This window comes from Nomascus leucogenys, chromosome 7b (genome assembly GCF_006542625.1).
Source record: "Nomascus leucogenys isolate Asia chromosome 7b, Asia_NLE_v1, whole genome shotgun sequence".
Taxonomy (NCBI): domain Eukaryota; kingdom Metazoa; phylum Chordata; class Mammalia; order Primates; family Hylobatidae; genus Nomascus; species Nomascus leucogenys.
Window position 1 is genome coordinate 89,492,707 of NC_044387.1, and position 18,978 is coordinate 89,511,684.

An 18,978-nucleotide genomic window follows, 5' to 3' on the forward strand; every position below is an offset into this window, starting at 1 on the left:
AATGAAGGGCCAGCGCACCTGGCAATGCCGGAGAAAAAGGAGCCAGAGAATGTCTTCTTCCACCATAAGCTTATTTAGACACCTAGAAACAAATCTTCAAAAGCGCAAACCTCATCAGTGTGCTGGAAACTGACTGCTCAACTCAGCACTCCTGTCCCAGTGAGTAAGAAGTAGAGGAGGGAGTTGAGAAGACTTTCTTCTCATTGAGGCAAAAAATATGAATAGAGGAAACTATCACATCTATTTGATATCATGTTTAGATTAATTCTGGGGTCAAACAATAGGCTCCATTAGTGGTGCCTGTTTTGAAAGGTTCTGAAAAATTACTGTAGTCTCGTCATGGTCATACCTGGCTGGCCAAGTGTCAGTTATATATTCAACATTGTGTTAGTATTTCAGGTTTCCATATGCTGTGCTCTGGTATAAACATCTGAGGATTAAAATATTGTTCCCAATATTTCCTGCTGCTTTCTCAACAGAACAATACTGGGTGCTTCCTTTGTGTCTTTCTTCATATCATATATTCTCCATTAAAATAAATACACATTGAGCATCTATTTTTGGGGGGGCTGGGGGGAAAGGTCTCACTTTGTTGCCCTGGCTGAAGTGCAGTGGCACATTCATTGCTCAGTGCAGCCTCGAACTCCTGGGCTCAAGCGATCCTCTTGCCTCAACCTCCTGAGTAGTCGGGACTATAGGTACGCAACACCACACCCAGCTAATTTTAGTAGCGATGAGGTCTCATTATGATGTCTAGCTGGTGTTGAACTTCTGAGCTCAAGCGATCCTCCTGTCTCAACCTCTCAAAGTGCTGGGATTACAGGCGTGAGCCACTGTGCCTGGACTCTGAGCACCAATTATGTGCTGAATAATGTGCTTGGTGCTAAAGATCTACAAATGCAGAGAAATGATCTCTGCCCTTAAGGAGCTTACAAACAGGCATAAAAATAACACAGTGCTTTCCATAATTTCTTATGTCTAGCTACTTTTGCTCAACAACATGCTTTTTGAGATTTATCCATATTGCTCCATGAATCAGTAGTTCTTTCCTTTAAATTGCTGTGTAATATTCTATCGTGTAAATATACTATAATTTATCTATCCATCTACTGCTGATTAACATGTGGGTTTTCTTTCCTCCTTTCCTGTCTTCCTTCCTTCCAATAGACAGTGGCTATTAAGAACAACGCTGCTGTGAATAGTATGTGTCTTTTGGTGGACGTAAGCTCCCATCTGGATATTGGGTACATGTCCAGGAGTAGAACTGCTGGACCACAGGGTTGGATGCTTAGAAAAATTTATGCAGAATCATGTGTATGCAGGTAGACACATCCTGGAGTGGTATAACAAGCCAACTGGCAAGTAGAAGACCACAGTTCTAGTCCTAAAACAGCCATTACCTACCTTTGGGGCCTTAAGGGAGCCATTTTACCTCTATTGTTCACAGCTTCCTCATCTATAAAGTAAGCTGGAGCCAGTGATTTTTAGGTCTCTTTTAGCTCTCCACATGTATAATGCATAATCTCACTTTAAATGGACAAGTTTCATTTTTCTATTTCATTTCTATTCCTCTAAATAGCCTAGCATATTTTTTCTGCATTTGATTTTTATGCATGGACAGTAATATTTGTTAGCAAGATGTTGTCATACTTTAAAATTACTTGAGATTTCTTTGGAAGCAGCATATATTATTAGTATTAAAAAACATTGCTCCTTGCTTCCTGTATCAGTTCGAGAAAATCATAAAGTTAAGACTATTTGGTAGATTTACTATTTACTATTTGGTAGATTTACTATTTACTATTTACTATTAAGTAAATCAGGCAGAAACATAAAGCAGCTTTTGCTGTAAGTATAGCAAACTTTGGTAACAATAGGAAACCAAGAATCTGATAGCTTCTAATAGAATTTTGATAAAATTCACGTATGAATGTTTGAGCTCAGTAGTGTGAGCTTTCTGTGACATTTATCTAACCATGACCTTTAATGTTAGGAGTACACTCATCACTTGCAAAATAAATTTGTATCCTAAAATACCTTCTTCCAAGCATTTGGTAAGGAGCTTTGATAAGACTTAGGTTGGATATAAGGTAAAATTCAGTATACTAGAGATAAAAGCAGGGACACTAAAATATTTATTAATCTTAAAATTCTTATGTCCCTTTTTGGAGAAAAAGTCTAAAAGTCTAAAATGTAGAAAGAATATGTTTTGAAGTATAAATAAATATGAGATGAAATACTGACAAAAATAATATCAATAATAACAACAAGGCAGCTTAAGAAACATTAAAATAAACTTTTTTGTGTATGGTTGCCCTCTTTGCTAGAGAGAATATAGCCTTTTTTAAAAGGCGGGACTTACAATATTTTAAAGAGAAAAAATTTTTAATGAGAACTAAGTTGAATAGTTACTATTTTATAGGAAGCTTTACAGATGAATCAGTCTGTAGCTTCTGAGCACTACAGGATACAAACAGTAGATCTGAGAAGTAATTATTTTAATTCACAACCCACTAGAGCAAGCTTGTCCAACCCACGGTTCTCTACATATAGCCCAACACAAATTTGTAAACTTTCTTAAAACATTATGAGATTTTTTTGAGGCTTTGTTTTTTCTTTTCTTTTCTTTTTTTTTAAGCTCATCAGCTATTGATTTAGTGTATTTTATGTGTGGCCCAGGATAATTCTTCTTCCAATGTGACCCAGGGAATCCAAAAGATTGAACACCCCTGGTATAGAACATTATGAAGTAAAATGTAAAAGGCCTCAGCCAGTTCCCCACATCTGTCTCTTCCCAATCCACTTCCCAGATGGATTTCCATTTAACAATTTAAAATCTATCCTTCACTTTCTATGTAGATGTTGTTATATATGTATCTACTTTATTGATTTTTAACACAAATAAAACCAAGCAATCCATTCTATTCTCTCATGAAACAATATTTCCTGAACATCTTTGCATATCAATACGGACAGGTTGATAGCATGGTATTCCATTTTGTAGAGATGTTGCCATTTACTGTGTCTTGGCAGGCTTGTACAAGCATATCCATAGGGTAAACTCCTAAAAGTGGAATTTGCTAGATCAAAGTGTAAGTTTAAAAATCGTTTTTTGAAGTAACCAGGTGTATTATATTGTTTTAACTTGTATTTCTATTTATTAATGAGATTAAGCATCTATTTTCTTTTTTTAGGATTTGCTTATTTCCATACTCTATCCATATTTCTATTGGATTGTTTGTATTTTTCTTATACACTGATACAAATACTCTTTTTTTTTTTTTTTTTTTTTTGGAGACAGGGTCTCCCTCTGTCATTGAGGCTGGAGTGTAGTGGCACAATCTCAGCTCAGTGCAACCTCTGCCTCCCGGATTCAAGTGATTCTCCTGCCTCAGCCTCCTGAGTAGTGGAGATTATAGGCAAGTGCCACCACGGCCCAGCTAATTTTTGCATTTTTTTTTTTGAGATAGAGTCTTGCTCTGTTGCCCAGGCTGGAGTGCAGTGGCATGATGTCGGCTCACTGCAAGCTCCGCCTCCCAGGTTCACGTCATTCTCCGGCCTCAGCCTCCCGAGTAGCTGGGACTACAGGCGCCTGCCACTACACGTGGCTAATTTTGTTTTTGTATTTTTTTAGTAGAGACAGGGTTTCACCGTGTTAGCCAGGATGATCTCAATCTCTTGACCTCGTGATCCACCTGCCTCGGCCTCCCAAAATGCTGGGATTACAGGTGTGAGCCACCGCGCCTGGCCTGATTTTTGCATTTTTTTAGTAGAGATGGGGTTTCACCATATTGGTCAGGCTGGTCTCGAACTCCTGACCTCAGATAATCCGCCTGCCTCAGCCTCCCACAGTGCTGGGATTACAGGCATGAGCGATTGCGCCTGGCCATAAATATTCTTTCTTTACATAATATTATGTAAAGTGCTCTTTAACTTATATGTATATATGTGTGTATATATTTGTCTATTAAATTAAAAATAATGTTCTAATTTGTTATTTATCAGTTTTTTCCATTATTGCATCTTGATTTAACATCATGCTTTAAAAACCTTTTCATTCCACAATTGTTTTAAATAAGAAACCTACATTTTTTCCTAGTTTTTTAAATGTTTCCTTCTTTTCATTCTTTCTTTTTACATCTCCGTCTGTGAACCATATGCCCATCTGGTTTTGCATAAAGAATAAGGTCGGGAAAGCATTTAGCACTTTGTTTTTCCACATGACTCAGCAGTTGTCCTATCATCATTTAAATAACAGTCCATCTTTTCCTCACTGGTTTGAAATGCCATGTTTTAAATGTAGCACTTCAACATTCTACTGCATCACTAAGTCCAATGTTCCTTCCCCAGATAAGTCAGTCACTTTGAAGAAAATCAGGGAATGAATGAAATGCTATGGAATGGAAATTCACGCCCATTTACATCCTCTCAGCAGACATGAAAATATTTTGCCTCACATTATAGTCCTTTGCAAAATGGTCCATAATGGCAATGAGAAACTGGTATTCCCATTTGTCTCCTATTCTTCCCCACAATTTAGGTAATAAGGTTTTTGTTTTTGGATGACCTAAATATAAAAGCAAGCTCAGTCTTCATTTATAATACAAGACTTACCCATAGAAGAGGAATAACTAAGAGACTGAAGGGATTACTCAAGAGTCTTTTAAAATTGATATGAAGGCCTCCCTCAGGTAACAGCTCCATTAAGGTCTCTGTAAATATTTGTTGAATGAATAAAAATGTTTGTCTCTTAGAACTACCAAGGGAAGGAAGTGCTGCCTCTAGCCCAACACTATGCAACTGAAATATAATATGAGCCACACTTGGAATTTAGATTTTTTGGTAGCCACATTTTAAAAGACAGAAAGAAATAGGTAAAACTCATTTTAATAATATATTTTATTTAGCCCAATGTATCTACACTATGATCACTTCAACATGTAATACATGTAAAAAAGTACTGAGATTGGTACATTGTTTTTTTGTACTATGTCTTTGAAACCCAGTGCAAATGGAGTGCTTCCATCCCACTCAGTTTGGACGAGTCTCGCTGCAAGTTGCTCAACAGCGACATGTGCGTTGGATGGCACAGCTCTAGACTCTCCATAGCTCCTGTAGGGAAAGAAGCTGCAACACAGGGTGGCTGTGCTCCTGAGGCTCATTAAGCACAAAGAATTTGCTGAACAGAGAAAAGAAGACTGAAATGACTCCCCTGACCCGCTATGGCCCACATTTCTGAAGCCTCCTGGGTCCTGAAGCAGTGCACTGGCAGCAACTACAAGGGTTACTCATTTAAGCAGTAGGACAGGGAGGAACACGGACTCCTAATACAAGCCTCACTACATCCTGCCAAGGGAAAAGGATTTTCAAAGTTAACTAACTGGCTGCACTAGGTTAGGAAGGTGAAACATCAGTTACGTAGCTCTTCACTTATTTTCATTATCTTCACTTCTGTTGGCCCTAGCTGTTAAAAACAAAATAAACTAGAATTTTCTTGTTCAGGTTTCTGATTTTGAAATGTAAGGTATAAAAAGAGGGTACATGTCATTAAAAGCCTAAAAAGAATTTTAGCTGAGGTAGCTGAAAAAGGGACTGTCAGAGAAAACCACAGGAAAAGCCCTGAACTTCATGCCAAAAGGTTTAGGTTAGAGTTAGGTCTTTGTCCTCACTGGTTCAGTAACCTTGGGTGGACCATATAAATTCCATGGTTTTGGTTTCCCTAGCTGTATAAAATGGGAGGCTAACATCAATTTTACACACCCCAGGTAGAAATGGGCATGGGTTAAAGTGTTCTGTAACACATAAAGTGCTATATGAACATGAGTTATTCTTACTACTCAGAGTCCCAGCTTGCCATTAACTTGCTTTGTTGCCTTGGGCAAGTCATTTGATCTTGGGTTATGCCTCCCATTTCTCATTTGTAACATGAAGCAAGACTTAATGATCTGTAAAGTTTTATGCCTAGGTAAATTACAAATACCTATTCTCAACCCAAACAAAAATATCCCACTCAAAATATTCAATAGGCAAAGACCTCTGTGTTGGGAATAGGGTCCTCAGGTATTCAGTGACCAGAATCAAACCTAATGGAGCCTTTTACTCACCCAAATGTTTTTTTGAGTGACTATTAAAAGCCAGGCACAGTACTAAATGAGAGAAATAGGGAAATAGAGACACATCTTTTCTGACTCATGATAAAAGAAGACCTAAGAAAGAGCATGATGGATTAAGGATAGGAGGCGCAAATTCACGTGTCTGCATAGCTTGGGCAGTTGAGGGCAATGAATGAAGAAGGCCAGACAGAGACCAACAGAGAATGGCAGGCACACTATAGTGAACTATGGTCAACTGGGGAGTGTCTGCTTTCTTTCAATGGGCAACTGCTTGGCAGGGTCAACTGATTTTTTTTTTTTTTTTTTTTAAGGAAAGCTTATGTAAAACCTCCTGAGTTTACATCTCAACAACTAATTTTTAAAAACCACTCTAAGTCAAGTATAAAAGTCATGGGGATCGTAATAGTTGGTGATCTCTGATTTAGGGAAGAAATAATAGAGAAGAAAACAGTAGGGGTAAGAGGAAAAGCAAAAGGCCCTCAGAATCTCAGAATCTACAAGAAGACCTTGCAAAGTTTTACAGGCCAACCATCCAACCAATGCCCCAGAAATGAAAAAGGCAAAGAGTTTCAGAGAGATTAAGAATAGTGTACTCAACCCAGCAATTCCACTACTGGGTATATACCCAAAGGAAAAGAAATCATTTTATTAAAAAGAAACCCGTACTTGTACGTTTATTGCAGCACTATTCACAATAACAAAGTCACGAAATCAACCTGAGTGTCCATCAACGGTCTACTGGATAAAGAAAATGTGATATATATGCACCATAGGATATTACACAGCCATAAAAAAGAAAGAAATAATGTCTTTTGTAGCAACATGGATGGAGCTGGAGGTCATTATCCTAAGTGAAATCACTCAGAAACAGAAAATCAAATACTGCATTTTTCCACTTATAAGTGGACATAAAGATGGAAATAATAGACACTGAGGATGCCAAAAGTGGGAAGATGAGAGGTGGGTGACGGCTGAAAATTTACCTATTGAGTATGATGTTCACCATGTAAGTGATAGGTACATTAAAAGCCCAAACCTCACCAATATGCGTGTAATACCAATGTAATAAACCAGCACATGTACCCTCTGAATCTGTAAAAAATATATATTTTATATATTATATATTATATATATAATAATGGTCATATTATATATATTACATGTATTATATATTATACATAATAATTATATATACATATATATATAATAATGTTGGTCAGGCTGGTCTCGAACTCCTGACCTCGTGATCCACCTGCCTCAGCCTCCCAAAGTGCTGGGATTACAGGTGTGAGCCACCGGCCAGCCTAAAAACTATATAAAATATATAAAATATTATATATTCTATATAAAATATTTAAAATATTATATATTCTATATAAAATATTTAAAATATTATATATTCTATATAAATTATATATTCTATATATTCTATATTCTATATAAATATTATCTATTCTATATATTCTATATTCTAGTAAAATATACATTCTATATAAATTATATATTCTATATAAAATATTATATATTCTATATAGTATATTATATATATATATATATATACACACACACACATATTTTTTTTTTGAGACTAAGTCTCGCTCTGTCGCCCAGGCTGGAGTGCAGTGGCGCTATCTCAGCTTGCTGCAACCTCCGCCTCCTGGGTTCAAGCGATTCTCCTGCCTCAGCCTCCTGAGTAGCTGGGATTACAGGTGCATGCCACCACGCCCAACTAATTTTTGTATTTTTAGTAAAGACAGGGTTTCACCATGTTGGTCAGGCTGGTCTCGAACTCCTGACCTCGTGATCCACCTGCCTCACCCTCCCAAAGTGCTGGGATTACAGGTGTGAGCCACCACCCGGCCTAAAAAATATATTTTTAAAAAAGAATAGTGGTAGATATTATTGAGAGGACAAAGTGACAAAAACAAGAGCTAAGAAAAGTCACTTCGTAGCAAACAGGAGGAAAATTTGAGAGACTGGAGTGACCAGAGGCTAACACTAACTGCAGGGAGTAAGAAAGCAGAGGCAGAGAGCAGGGATAAGCAATTCTCTTGAGAAGTTTAGTAGAAGTAAGAAAAGAGGTAGAATCATAATTTGAGGGAAGTGTAGTCAAGGAATAGGTTTTTGGGGAGAGTAAAAAGCTGATCATTTTCCTATATTAAAGGATAGCCAGGGGAAAGGGAATAACTGACATGCAAAACAGTAAAGATATAAAAGATGTGACCAAGTTCCTGGAGGATGAAAGGCCTGGGCAGAGAAGACAGCAACCGCAAAGGAAGAAAAACCCTTCCCAACTGTGAACAGTGAATGTGCATACAAATTTAAAAGTTCAACCCTGAAAATTAAGTATAAAGAGGTACAAATGCCTATTACTTCTGGAGCAACAGATGTACAGTCTATTCGTGGTGCTGGGGAGAGAGACCAATGGATAATTTTTAAATTGGTCTCAGTTCACTTCACTGTGTTTACTGGATCTGACAATACATGAAGTTTTATATATATGTTTCTTTCTATTACATATTTGTTCACTGAATGCACACCATAAATCAGAAATGTCTGTTAGCCAAAAGTGTAATTCCAATGACAAATTTTATTTTCTACAACCTGATTACCAGATGTAGGGATACTATAAAGGAAATATACGTGTATCTCAGGAGGTTATGAACGTGGAATTGTCATTAATTCTAAGTGAAAATTTGTCAATGTGAAATGACACACTGACAGAAATTCCACAGTGATGTGTAATCAGCTAACAAATCAGTGAACAAGTATTTCCCTTATCCTGGATACTTAAAACACGTGTGGATGTGCATGGGGGGCAGGGTGGGGGACTGGTGATTGCCAAGAAGGAATCTGGCACAGAAAGAAAATACTGTACCAAGGATATTGACGATCAGGACTTTGCACGTTTGTCTGAGATCTTCCTTCTTCTCAATACATAGAGGAATTTTTGCCTCACAAATATGTGAAACCTAATAGGTACATTATCACTAAACTTTATTATAAAAAGCAATGTTGTTTTATAACACTCAGGAAAAATACTTTCCTAAAACATTCCATTTCATTCTAGAGAAGCCTGTTCCCCATTGATGTAATAAAGATGCTCCTGTTCAAGCCATTTATATGCCACACATACACACATGCTGGACCAGAATAGAATATTCATTAAGTCTTTTTTACATGATATAAGACATGACTTAACACTTGATTAATTAAAATGAACCTATTCCGCTTATTAAAGCTTTAGTTACTAGAAAAATTTAGCTTGTATATATAAAATAATAAAATATTTAAATAATAATAAAAAGTTGAAAAGACATTAAAATATCATGGTTTTAATTAGTTTGATTTTTCTCATAAAAACAGGCAATCTCAGATATTTAAAATTGTTGAGTAGTGACTCATTTCTGAAAATTAACCTTTTAGGTGTGAGAAAATGAAATGTTTCATAATTTGTTATGAAACATTAAAATGCCCTATACACTTTTTAAGCAAAGCTGGATAATAATAGTGATTCTGCCCAACCATTGGGAATGCTAGTTATTGAATGTGCTCTGAGACTAGGGCAGGGCAGAAGTCTAGGGAAGCGATGAACTGCAGAGTGGAAGCCATGATTCCTTTCTCAATCCCTGGCTCTGTGTCCCCCTGAGCAAGACATTTGTCTACAAAATGGTAAAAATAATTAAATTATAGGCTAGCTACTAGAGTGTTTATTAGACAGTCATAAAAACTGATGTTTAGTAGTACTACAATTATATGGAGAGAGACAAAATCATGTGTGTAATATCATTAAAGCATAAGGAAAAAGAATGGAAGGATATTTACCAAAATTATACATGATGACGCTTAGGATTATTCATTTCCTTTCCAAACTTTCTGGAATATGATTATATTGTAGAAATAAAATCATTAAAAAATCCTTTACATAAGATATGGCTCTCAAGAAACACAGGAAAATAATAAATCATCAACAAACCTAATTATACACTTAGCATGTTCCAGGCAAGTAAGAATGGTATAAATGGTATAAACGGGGTACTGTAGAAGTTCAAAGCAAGGAGACGGGTTTTTTTTTTTTTTGGTTCTGTTTCATAGAATTTGTTTTGTTGCATATGAAAATTAGGGAAGAAAGGCTTCATGAGGAATGATAGTATTTATTTGGACCTTGAAGGTGAGCTTTCTATACAGACAAAGAAATATCCCTGATGAGCTGTAAAGAGAGCAATTCCAGGGTATGTTTTCCAGGAATGATCAGTAAACTTAGCTAGGGCCCTGAGTACATGTAGCAAAATATGGCCAGGTTAAAGAACTTGGCGATTCTTTAGGGAGTCATTGTGGACCTAAGATACCATTTGATGATTAGCCTAGGCCTCTGATTAAGGCTATGCAGGAAATCTGCGTTTTTATGTTCTATGAAACTACCTAGAGTACTGGAAACTGTCCATTCGTGAAGTGAGAACTCCATAAACATTAACCGATCTTTACAATCTCAGCTCTCTCAATGTTTTCCTGATGGAAAACAAAAAGAAACTCTTAAATTAGAAAGAAGCCTCTGAATAATAGATAGAGCATAAACTACCCTAAATCCTTACCTAACCTAAACAACTCCTTTTTAGATTAAGTCTTTAGCCATATTTATTAAACAGCTGTTCCTGGAGCTCAGTGGAGACCTGCCTTTGCCTTTAGAACTTCAGGAGCCAGTGCTCATTTTCCCTTTTCCTTCTATTGTTGTGGCAGAAGGAAAAGCAATAATTACTTGTATCAAGTGGATAGCATTCAGAAGATATGAAAACCTACACCATGGGACATAGTCTACGGTGCTTAAAAAAAAAAAAAGCTACTCAAAGGCAGATCCAATGTATTCAGTCAGTCAGAATTACAGATTAAAGTATGGTGCTAAGCAACAGGGTAATTCTCCCTTACTGACTTCTCAACAATGTCTTTAAATTTCACTTATAAAAATTTATTTACTTCAGGTTTGAAAGGGAAATTTGGATGCTAAGCAACACAGTAATTCCCTCTTCCCAACTTCCCCACAATCTCCCTAAATTTCTTTTATAAACATTGATTTAACTTTTTAATTTTAAAGGAAAATAATACATCTAAAGGAAAAAATATATCCAAAAGTATAAATGATGCTATCTTTTTACATAGTTCAATTAACTCTTTGATTATTAGATCAAAGGTTATTATTGTACCCTTCTGCTATCATTATTCTCAAGAGGAAAGGCTTTTAGTTAAAAAATAAAGTTAGCATTGTTATTCTTAGCTCCTCCAGGGGTCACCTTGGCAACTTCAAACTATGTACCTACACTTCTACTTCTTATTCTTTGGAACACAGACATTACCTTCCAATTCTCTCATTCCCTAGAAGAGGAAGCTAGCACCCCCACCTTTAAGGCCACTTGTGCTCCCTGAGCCCTTTGATTTCCCATTGTTAAGGCTGATAACACACTCTATCCATAGCCAGAGAAATATCTCCCATGATTTGTCTATGGTTGATTCTAGAAGTTGAATACAACTAATTACTCCAAATTGTACACTTTAAATATGTGTAGTTTGTTGTATGTAACTTATGTCAATAAACTTATTTTAAAAATGAGGATCCTTGACAATAAGTCTATCCTACCTCAGCTCAAAGTAAGTCAAAGGAGAAATTGCAAATAGGTAAAAATTCATCTCGGAAAGAATCAGTGAGTCTTTTTTTCTTAACATTTTACTTTTTAAATTGACAAATAAAATTGTATATCTTTATCATGTATAAGATGGTGTTTTAAAATATGTATACATTGTGGAATGGCTAAATTGAGCTAACTAACATATGTATTACCTCACATACGTATCATTTTTTGTGGTGAGAACACTTAAAAATCCACTCTTAGAATTTTTCAAGAATACAATAATATATTGTTATTAACTATAGTCACCCTATAGACCTCTTGAACTTACTCCTCCTACATAACTAAAATTTTATATCCTTTGACCTATGCTACCCCCAGGGGGGTCTTCTCTACAAAGCTGGCCCTCTACATGCATCTTAGGGCCCCACATTCGAGGAATGGAGGACTGACTGCTGTACGCCATTTTATGTGAGGGACTTGAGCATCCACAGATTTGGAAACCGTGAGGAATCCTGAAACCAATCCCCTGTGGATACTGAGGGACAACTGTATTTAATAAATAAATAACCAGTAGAGATTACAAGATCTAATCCATAGAGTATTGCTACCATTAATTTGGGAAAATTCTAAACTAGGTACAACCAAATAGCCTAGTTTTTTTAAAAAAAAAGAAAAACAGGAAAAAAGCTCGCATTAAGGTCACACAGACCAGCTGGTCTGAAGAATGTAACATCTTGACGTAACACCAAGATAAACCAATGATAAGATATACACATAAGCAGTGAATGATCGGAGAATTAGCTGAAAAATGTAGAAACAAACATGTTTGTTTTGGGTTTAGAACCTTTCATTATAAAAGTTCATAGGTTGCTCATTCATTCAACCATTATTTATTGAAAGCCTACTACAGGCGCTGTGCAAAGACCCTGGGGAACCGGCCCTTGGGAGTTTGAATTCTAATGGGGAAATGGAGGGTGAGGGGTCAGCTAGTAACCACATCAACAAATAACTGGAAATACTCACAGACAGAAAAAAGTGTTAATAATTTCTAGGGATAATAATAACAATGGTGATAATAATCACAGCCATCACTGACACTGCTCTTGCTGGTACCAGGCACTATTCTTAAGTATCACTGGAACTTATTATTTTACAAATGAAGAGCCAGGCTCAAAGTCACTTAGATTAAAAAAATACAAAAAAAATAGCCGGGCGTGGTGGCGGGCACCTGTAGTCCCAGCTACTCGAGAGGCTGAGGCAGGAGAATGGCGGGAACCCGGGAGGCGGAGTTTGCAGTGAGCAGAGATCGCGCCACTGCACTCCAGCCTGGGAGACAGAGCGAGACTCCATCTCAAAAAAAAAAAAAAAAAAAAAAGACTTGAATCCTGGCCATCTGGCTCCAGAGTCCAAGCTTTCTCCCACTATGGCACCAGTATGTGTTTGGGGTAAAGCAAGTGAAGAGGAGGCACTCCCTTAGATGAGGTGAGAGAAAGTCTGTCAGAGGAAGTGACAGCTGACATGAGATGTAAACAAATGAGAAATGCAGCCCTTGTTTCTGGCAGTAACTACCGAGTAAGAATAGTTGTCTATAAGGCCACTCCAACTTCAGGCCTTCTGCACATTACCTTTTATCATCTATAGCAGAGGAGCAAGTTGCTAAATAATTTTTTTTGGTGTTGAAAAACTCAGTGGGCGATATTTCAAACAAATGACTAGGAATCAAAATAAAATGAGAAACTTAATAAAAATTTATAGTTCACCATAAGCCTACAATACACAATTATGTTTGGGAAGCATCCAAAATTCCATATTCAGCACTTATTTCATTCAAATTTTTTGCTTGCTTAAGAATTATGTCATCCAAACTTGAATGAATGAGTCAGCTCCAAATTAATAGGGTTAAAAATCTTTCCTTCTATTTTACAGAAAACTAGTGTTTTTGAACAAAGAAAGAAGCAGATTAAAAATTTGTTTTTTTAAAACTGTATTCAGTCCTTAAAAAATACACCCTTTTATATATATCCTGGCATGGTGTCTTCAAGAATTGCTTTTAACCTTTACTATTTTCCAGCTTACACAAGTAAAGAAAGGCCCTGTCTAAATTGAATAGAATCCATAACCTCTAAGGCTCGAACAAAGAGAGGTCTGAAAGAATCTCCAGAGGGGAAGGGTGAATGTGATCAAAGCAAGAGAACCCTTACCCTTATCTTAAGAGCTCAATAAGGACTCCAAGGCAAAGAATCCAGGGCCATTTATATAGCCATTCCTTCCCCTACTCACTTCTCCCAACCAGACTCTCCTCCATTCAAGCTTTGAAGAATTTTGTGTTCTACTTTAATAAGCAAAGTGTTTTGCATTATTAAAAGGAGATTTGGCTGGGCGCAGTGGCTTATGCCTGTAATCCCAGCACTTTGGGAGGCAGAGGCAGGCAGATCACCTAAGGTCAGGAGTTCGAGACCAGCCTGACCAACATGGTGAAACCCCATCTCTACTAAAAGTACAAAATTAGCCGGGCGTGGTGGTGCATGCCTGTAATCCCAGCTACTTGGAAGGCTGAGGTAGGAGAATCGCTTGAACCCGGAAGGCAGAGGTTGTAGTGAGCCAAGATTGTGCCATTGCACTCCAGCCTGGGCAACAAGAGCGAAACTGTCTCAAAAAAAAAAAAAAAAAGGAGATTTGTTTGCAAGTCACTATACCACCACTGCTATTTTACCACCTTACTCCAGTGCATGTGGAGATTACAGTCCATAGTCACAGGATGTTGCGGAAGAAAAGGATAGTTGAGGACAGGAAGAGAGGGCAAACTATTCCAGTAGCATTTCTCACCATCTCAGTCCTCTCTTTACCCACCTCCAGTGCTCAGCTCCTTACAGTTTACCTTCCCTCCTAATTCCACAGCTCCACATCTGAACCTCTGACCCAGAGATTCTACTCCAGGTCCATAATCCTACCCCAAGGCCCATCCCGTGCAGACTTTCTGCCATAAGCGAGTTCCTTGGGCATATCCATTACCTAAGTCGGCCAGCAGGAGTCAAGGGGGAGTTTCAGCTTCTCTCATTACACATGGTGGTTAGGTTCTTTTATTTGATTATTACCATGCTCTGGTACCCTCTCTGTGATGGTCTAATCTGAGCTCCAAACCACTATGCATAAGACATAGCGGTGTCAGACCCTTGGAGATACATCATCTCATTCAATCTTCTCAAAACTTCTGGGAGATAACAGTTTTTGGCAGGACTGTACAAAAAAAGCAAAATACCTAACACTGATGGAGACCTAAATGTCTATTTATAAGAGAATTATTTACCAATTTTTGTGATGCAGCCTGTTTTTATACTGGGATTGTCTGGCCCCTGAAGTGGGGCAAATATGAATAGGTTTACAGAGCTAGAGAAAGACCATTACTTAAGAAAAAGCCCCAGTTTTTTATTCCTATAGTTTGCTTTACCACAGCTAAGAATGCCCTGTAAGACAATCGACATTATTGAAATAGTTGAATTTCAGCAGGTTGCGACTGAAGTCTGCCTCCACTTTATTCCCCTAAGGGCTAAACCAGGTGTCACTAATCCTTAGATGCTCTGCTCCCTACCAGGAAGTTCAACCTGATGGCTTGACATCAAAGAAATGTTCATAGGCTCCTAAAGATAGACAACTTGTTTACCACATCTCAAATGGCAAGATTCTGGTTCAAATGAGGAAAATGCTCATTTGAAAGAAAAGAAGCAGAATGAAAATACTTTCTACTTGGGCAGTTTATCTTTCCAACTTAAGTCAGAGTAAATAATCCTGATGAGTCAAGTGACTCGAAGTGACTCTGGATTTGCCATGGGTGGATCTTTTATGCCCATCTGCACAATTCTATACTCACCCAATAACAAAAATATAGTAATCCCTTTTCATGCATCACAAACCAAGTATCAGCATGTAATATTGATAATACCTAACAAGTAAAGACAGGCTTTCATTACTAATCCTGTGCTTACCCATGCTCTTCAGTGTAACTATTCAAATACTTGAAAGTGCTTGTAGTTTTCCATGACCCACAGTTAGAATATATACATAATGTACAGGAAGGACTGCCTGTGAGTTAAGGGTTGTTTGGTTTTTTTCTGTTGTTTGCTTTCAAAGGAGGAAAAAAATATTTCAATAAACAGGAACATCTGAAGAGTATGGATAAAATTCAAGACTCATACATGGTTTGAATTACTTTCCCATGGATATACGGTAGTCAAATTGATTTTTTATGAAAACGTTGGCAATCTCACTCTCTATGGAGGAAATTGAGTGCTGGCTACAATGATACAGTTTGTCATTTTAGTTTTCAAAATCATGCCAAAACAAATGCTTCAGATAAAAAGATTGCAAAATAAGTGACAGTGGTTTTTCATTTTTACATGCTTAAGATACGTGCTTTGATATTTTAAACAACCGGATTACTTTCAGTTCCCCAAACAATCTTGTGCTCTCTCTTACTTTTTGGCTTTTGCACATGCTGGTCTCCCTGTCTGGATGTCCTGCCATAAAATACACCTTTTCCATGTCTCTTGGTTAACCCTTATTTATCCATCACACAGGTATCTACTAGGACCTCACTTCTTACCAGAAGCCTTCCATGGCCTCAACTAACCTTGAATGGTTGTCTGGGCCACGCTTCATTCTTTGAAAATGCCTTCGATTTTATTTTCAGCAAGAAATTCTTACTCCCAAAGGACGTTTAGTTTATAATATATGATGTAATGAAAGTCTACTATGAATTGTAACTCCTTTGTTTATGTTCAGCTTGTATTATTCTTTAAAGTAATATAACTATGTGACTACACATACTCTCTAAAAAGACTTTACTATGTCAAGCTTGGCCACAAGCTTTCCAAGCAAAGCTGATTTAAAAAGGGAAAGGGGGCTAAGCAGTTGCTGGGATGGGATGGAGGAAGATTCATTGACTTCTTTAACAAATGTTTATTGAAGCCTCACTTTGCAAATCACTATTCTGGTTCTGCTGATGCAGCAAGTAACCAAAGAAGTAAGTAAAAAATAAACAAATACACTTTTCTCCATCTTACTTAAGAACTTTATCAACTTTCTACTCCCACCAAAGCCAGCAAATGGAATACACAGGAAATAGTGTAGGTGACTGACAATAAGCATACAGTGACATTTAACAAGACATAGGAATGCTTTTAGCAGGGAGAAAAAGTAAAGAGTTTCAAGTATCTCACTGTCTTCAATAATTGTTGGATAGGATGGAGGAATTCTTTCTGATCTGTCCAGTGATCAGTAACAGGGCATTCCTGGTGCTTTTTGTTGTGAGGACTTCTTAATACTCAAATTGCATAATTAAGATTTATTTAGTAAGCTGAATATTAACACAGTTCAAGTTTCTACAGATTAATTTACCTCAACATATGAAATTGGAAATATTCCTATTTTGTCTGCCAGCATTCCTTCAGCCCAGTTTTCATCCACTCTTCGGATCACAGTCAGAACATCATCCTGAAGAAACAGCAAATCATTAATCTACCTGATCATTAAGCTGTACCATTAAGCTTGTCATTTAATTTTCCTTTTCAATAAAGAGACTCATGTTTTTTTAAAGAGTACGTGAATAAAAATGCTATGACATATCTTTAGTACATGGATTAAATGTTTTCATGAATTAAAAGGTAGCTACCAGCCCACCTGGTGTCCTTTCCAACTGTTACAAAGCTATGAACTCCTATGCAAGGGAGCTGGCTGCTAATTCTGTTAAGATCTACAAATTGCAACCTTAAATGATACCTACCCTAGCCTCCTGAGTTTCTGTTTTAGATTGATTCTCAGATGCTCCTCATTTTCTGAAAATAAACCAAATGCCTACACAAATGTACATCCTACCGCTTTTCTCCACAAAAATCACAATATTCTGCTTAAAACTCCAAACCATTTTATCAATTCGGCAGATATATTCCTGTATGCTTTTAGGCAAAGAAATTTACATATAAAATATGAAAGTAATGACATTTCATTTTGTTATTCATAATTCGGTACTTTAAAATCCCTGAGTGGTGCATGCACCCTTTAAAGTGGCTTAGAAATAAATTCAGACTCTAAATATGAAAATGATACCACATAGAGCATCAACCAAAATAATCTTTCATATAAGAAGTCTGTGCATAAAATTACCTTCCTTGTGACTTAAAGACTGCTTCTAGGCATTTTCAGAAGCATAGTGAGTAGTTCACACAAAACTTGTATTTTTTTTTTTTTTTTTTTGCAAAAGGCAACACAAGCTGTATTTCTATGTATCTGGGTACAGAGGTAGAGCTGGCAAACAGAAAACAAGCACATTCTACCTTTACCTTTGCAAATGGAAGGCAATCTTTGTCTGCTTCCTTGTCTTTCACTTCAAAATCATAAAGTGCTTTGCACTGAGGTGGGGGCTGAGGTAACGGTTTAATAATCTGCACAAAGTTGGTGGGGAAAAAGCCATGGATTCCATTGACTTCCCCATGGTACCAATTTTCATCCACTTGTCTTCGCAAAATGATGATGTCACCTTTGCTGAATTTAAGGTCTCCAGGCTCTTTTCCTTCGTAGTTGTATAATGCTTTGGCACATGGTAACTGAGGTATACCCTTTAAAAAAAAAAAGAGGGATGAATTTTAATAAAACAATTGTCCTAAAATGTCTCTGAAAATACAGCTGCGTTGTCATTGTTTTAAAGTCAAGATCAAATCCACACTGTACCCCTTGAAGAAAATATCACACAAAAACAATATATATGTGTTACCAATAAATAGAAAACACAAAACAATTGTCCATAGTGACATAAAAACAGTATGACACCCATGCACCAGCCATGATTTAGGCTTCTATTCTTAAGTTTAACTTAGTGGGTGTTTTGCCTTGTTTCTTCGAGGTTATCAGTATAGGAAAGCATGACTGCCAGGTCTGCCTCTCAAGAACTCATAAAAAACAAGCTTAACTTCCTACATTAACTACTTTATTCATCAGGATAAATGATAAACACTGAGGAGAAATGATAAATACTGAGGGGAAAAATTTAAACCAAATTTACTAATTTACTCACTGCTTTTAAGCTTGGTTGATAAAAATCAGAGTTTGGCTTTTGGGCAAATCTCTTCCTGATATTGCTTTTAATGTGGGCAGTAGGTCTTACTCTTTCATGAGCTCAACGAGTATTTAACGAGGGTCTACTCTGTGCACGAGTCTGGATACAGCAGTGAGTGAGACAGTCACAGTCCCTG

The 18,978-nt window shown here is 37.0% G+C and overlaps 1 protein-coding gene across 3 annotated transcripts in view; it reads right to left on the reverse strand.

Moving 5' to 3' along the window:
- The window catches only part of SH3RF1 (SH3 domain containing ring finger 1), a 175,239-nt gene that overhangs the window by 44,010 nt on the left and 112,251 nt on the right, over window positions 1-18,978 (reverse strand). For all 3 annotated transcript variants that reach the window (XM_030816315.1, XM_030816316.1, XM_030816314.1), the window contains exons 3-4: window positions 18,070-18,345; window positions 17,129-17,224 (exon numbers count right to left, since the gene is read on the reverse strand). In XM_030816315.1, the coding sequence (XP_030672175.1) occupies window positions 17,129-17,224; window positions 18,070-18,345 (372 nt within the window). The remainder of the gene's footprint in view (window positions 1-17,128; window positions 17,225-18,069; window positions 18,346-18,978) is intronic.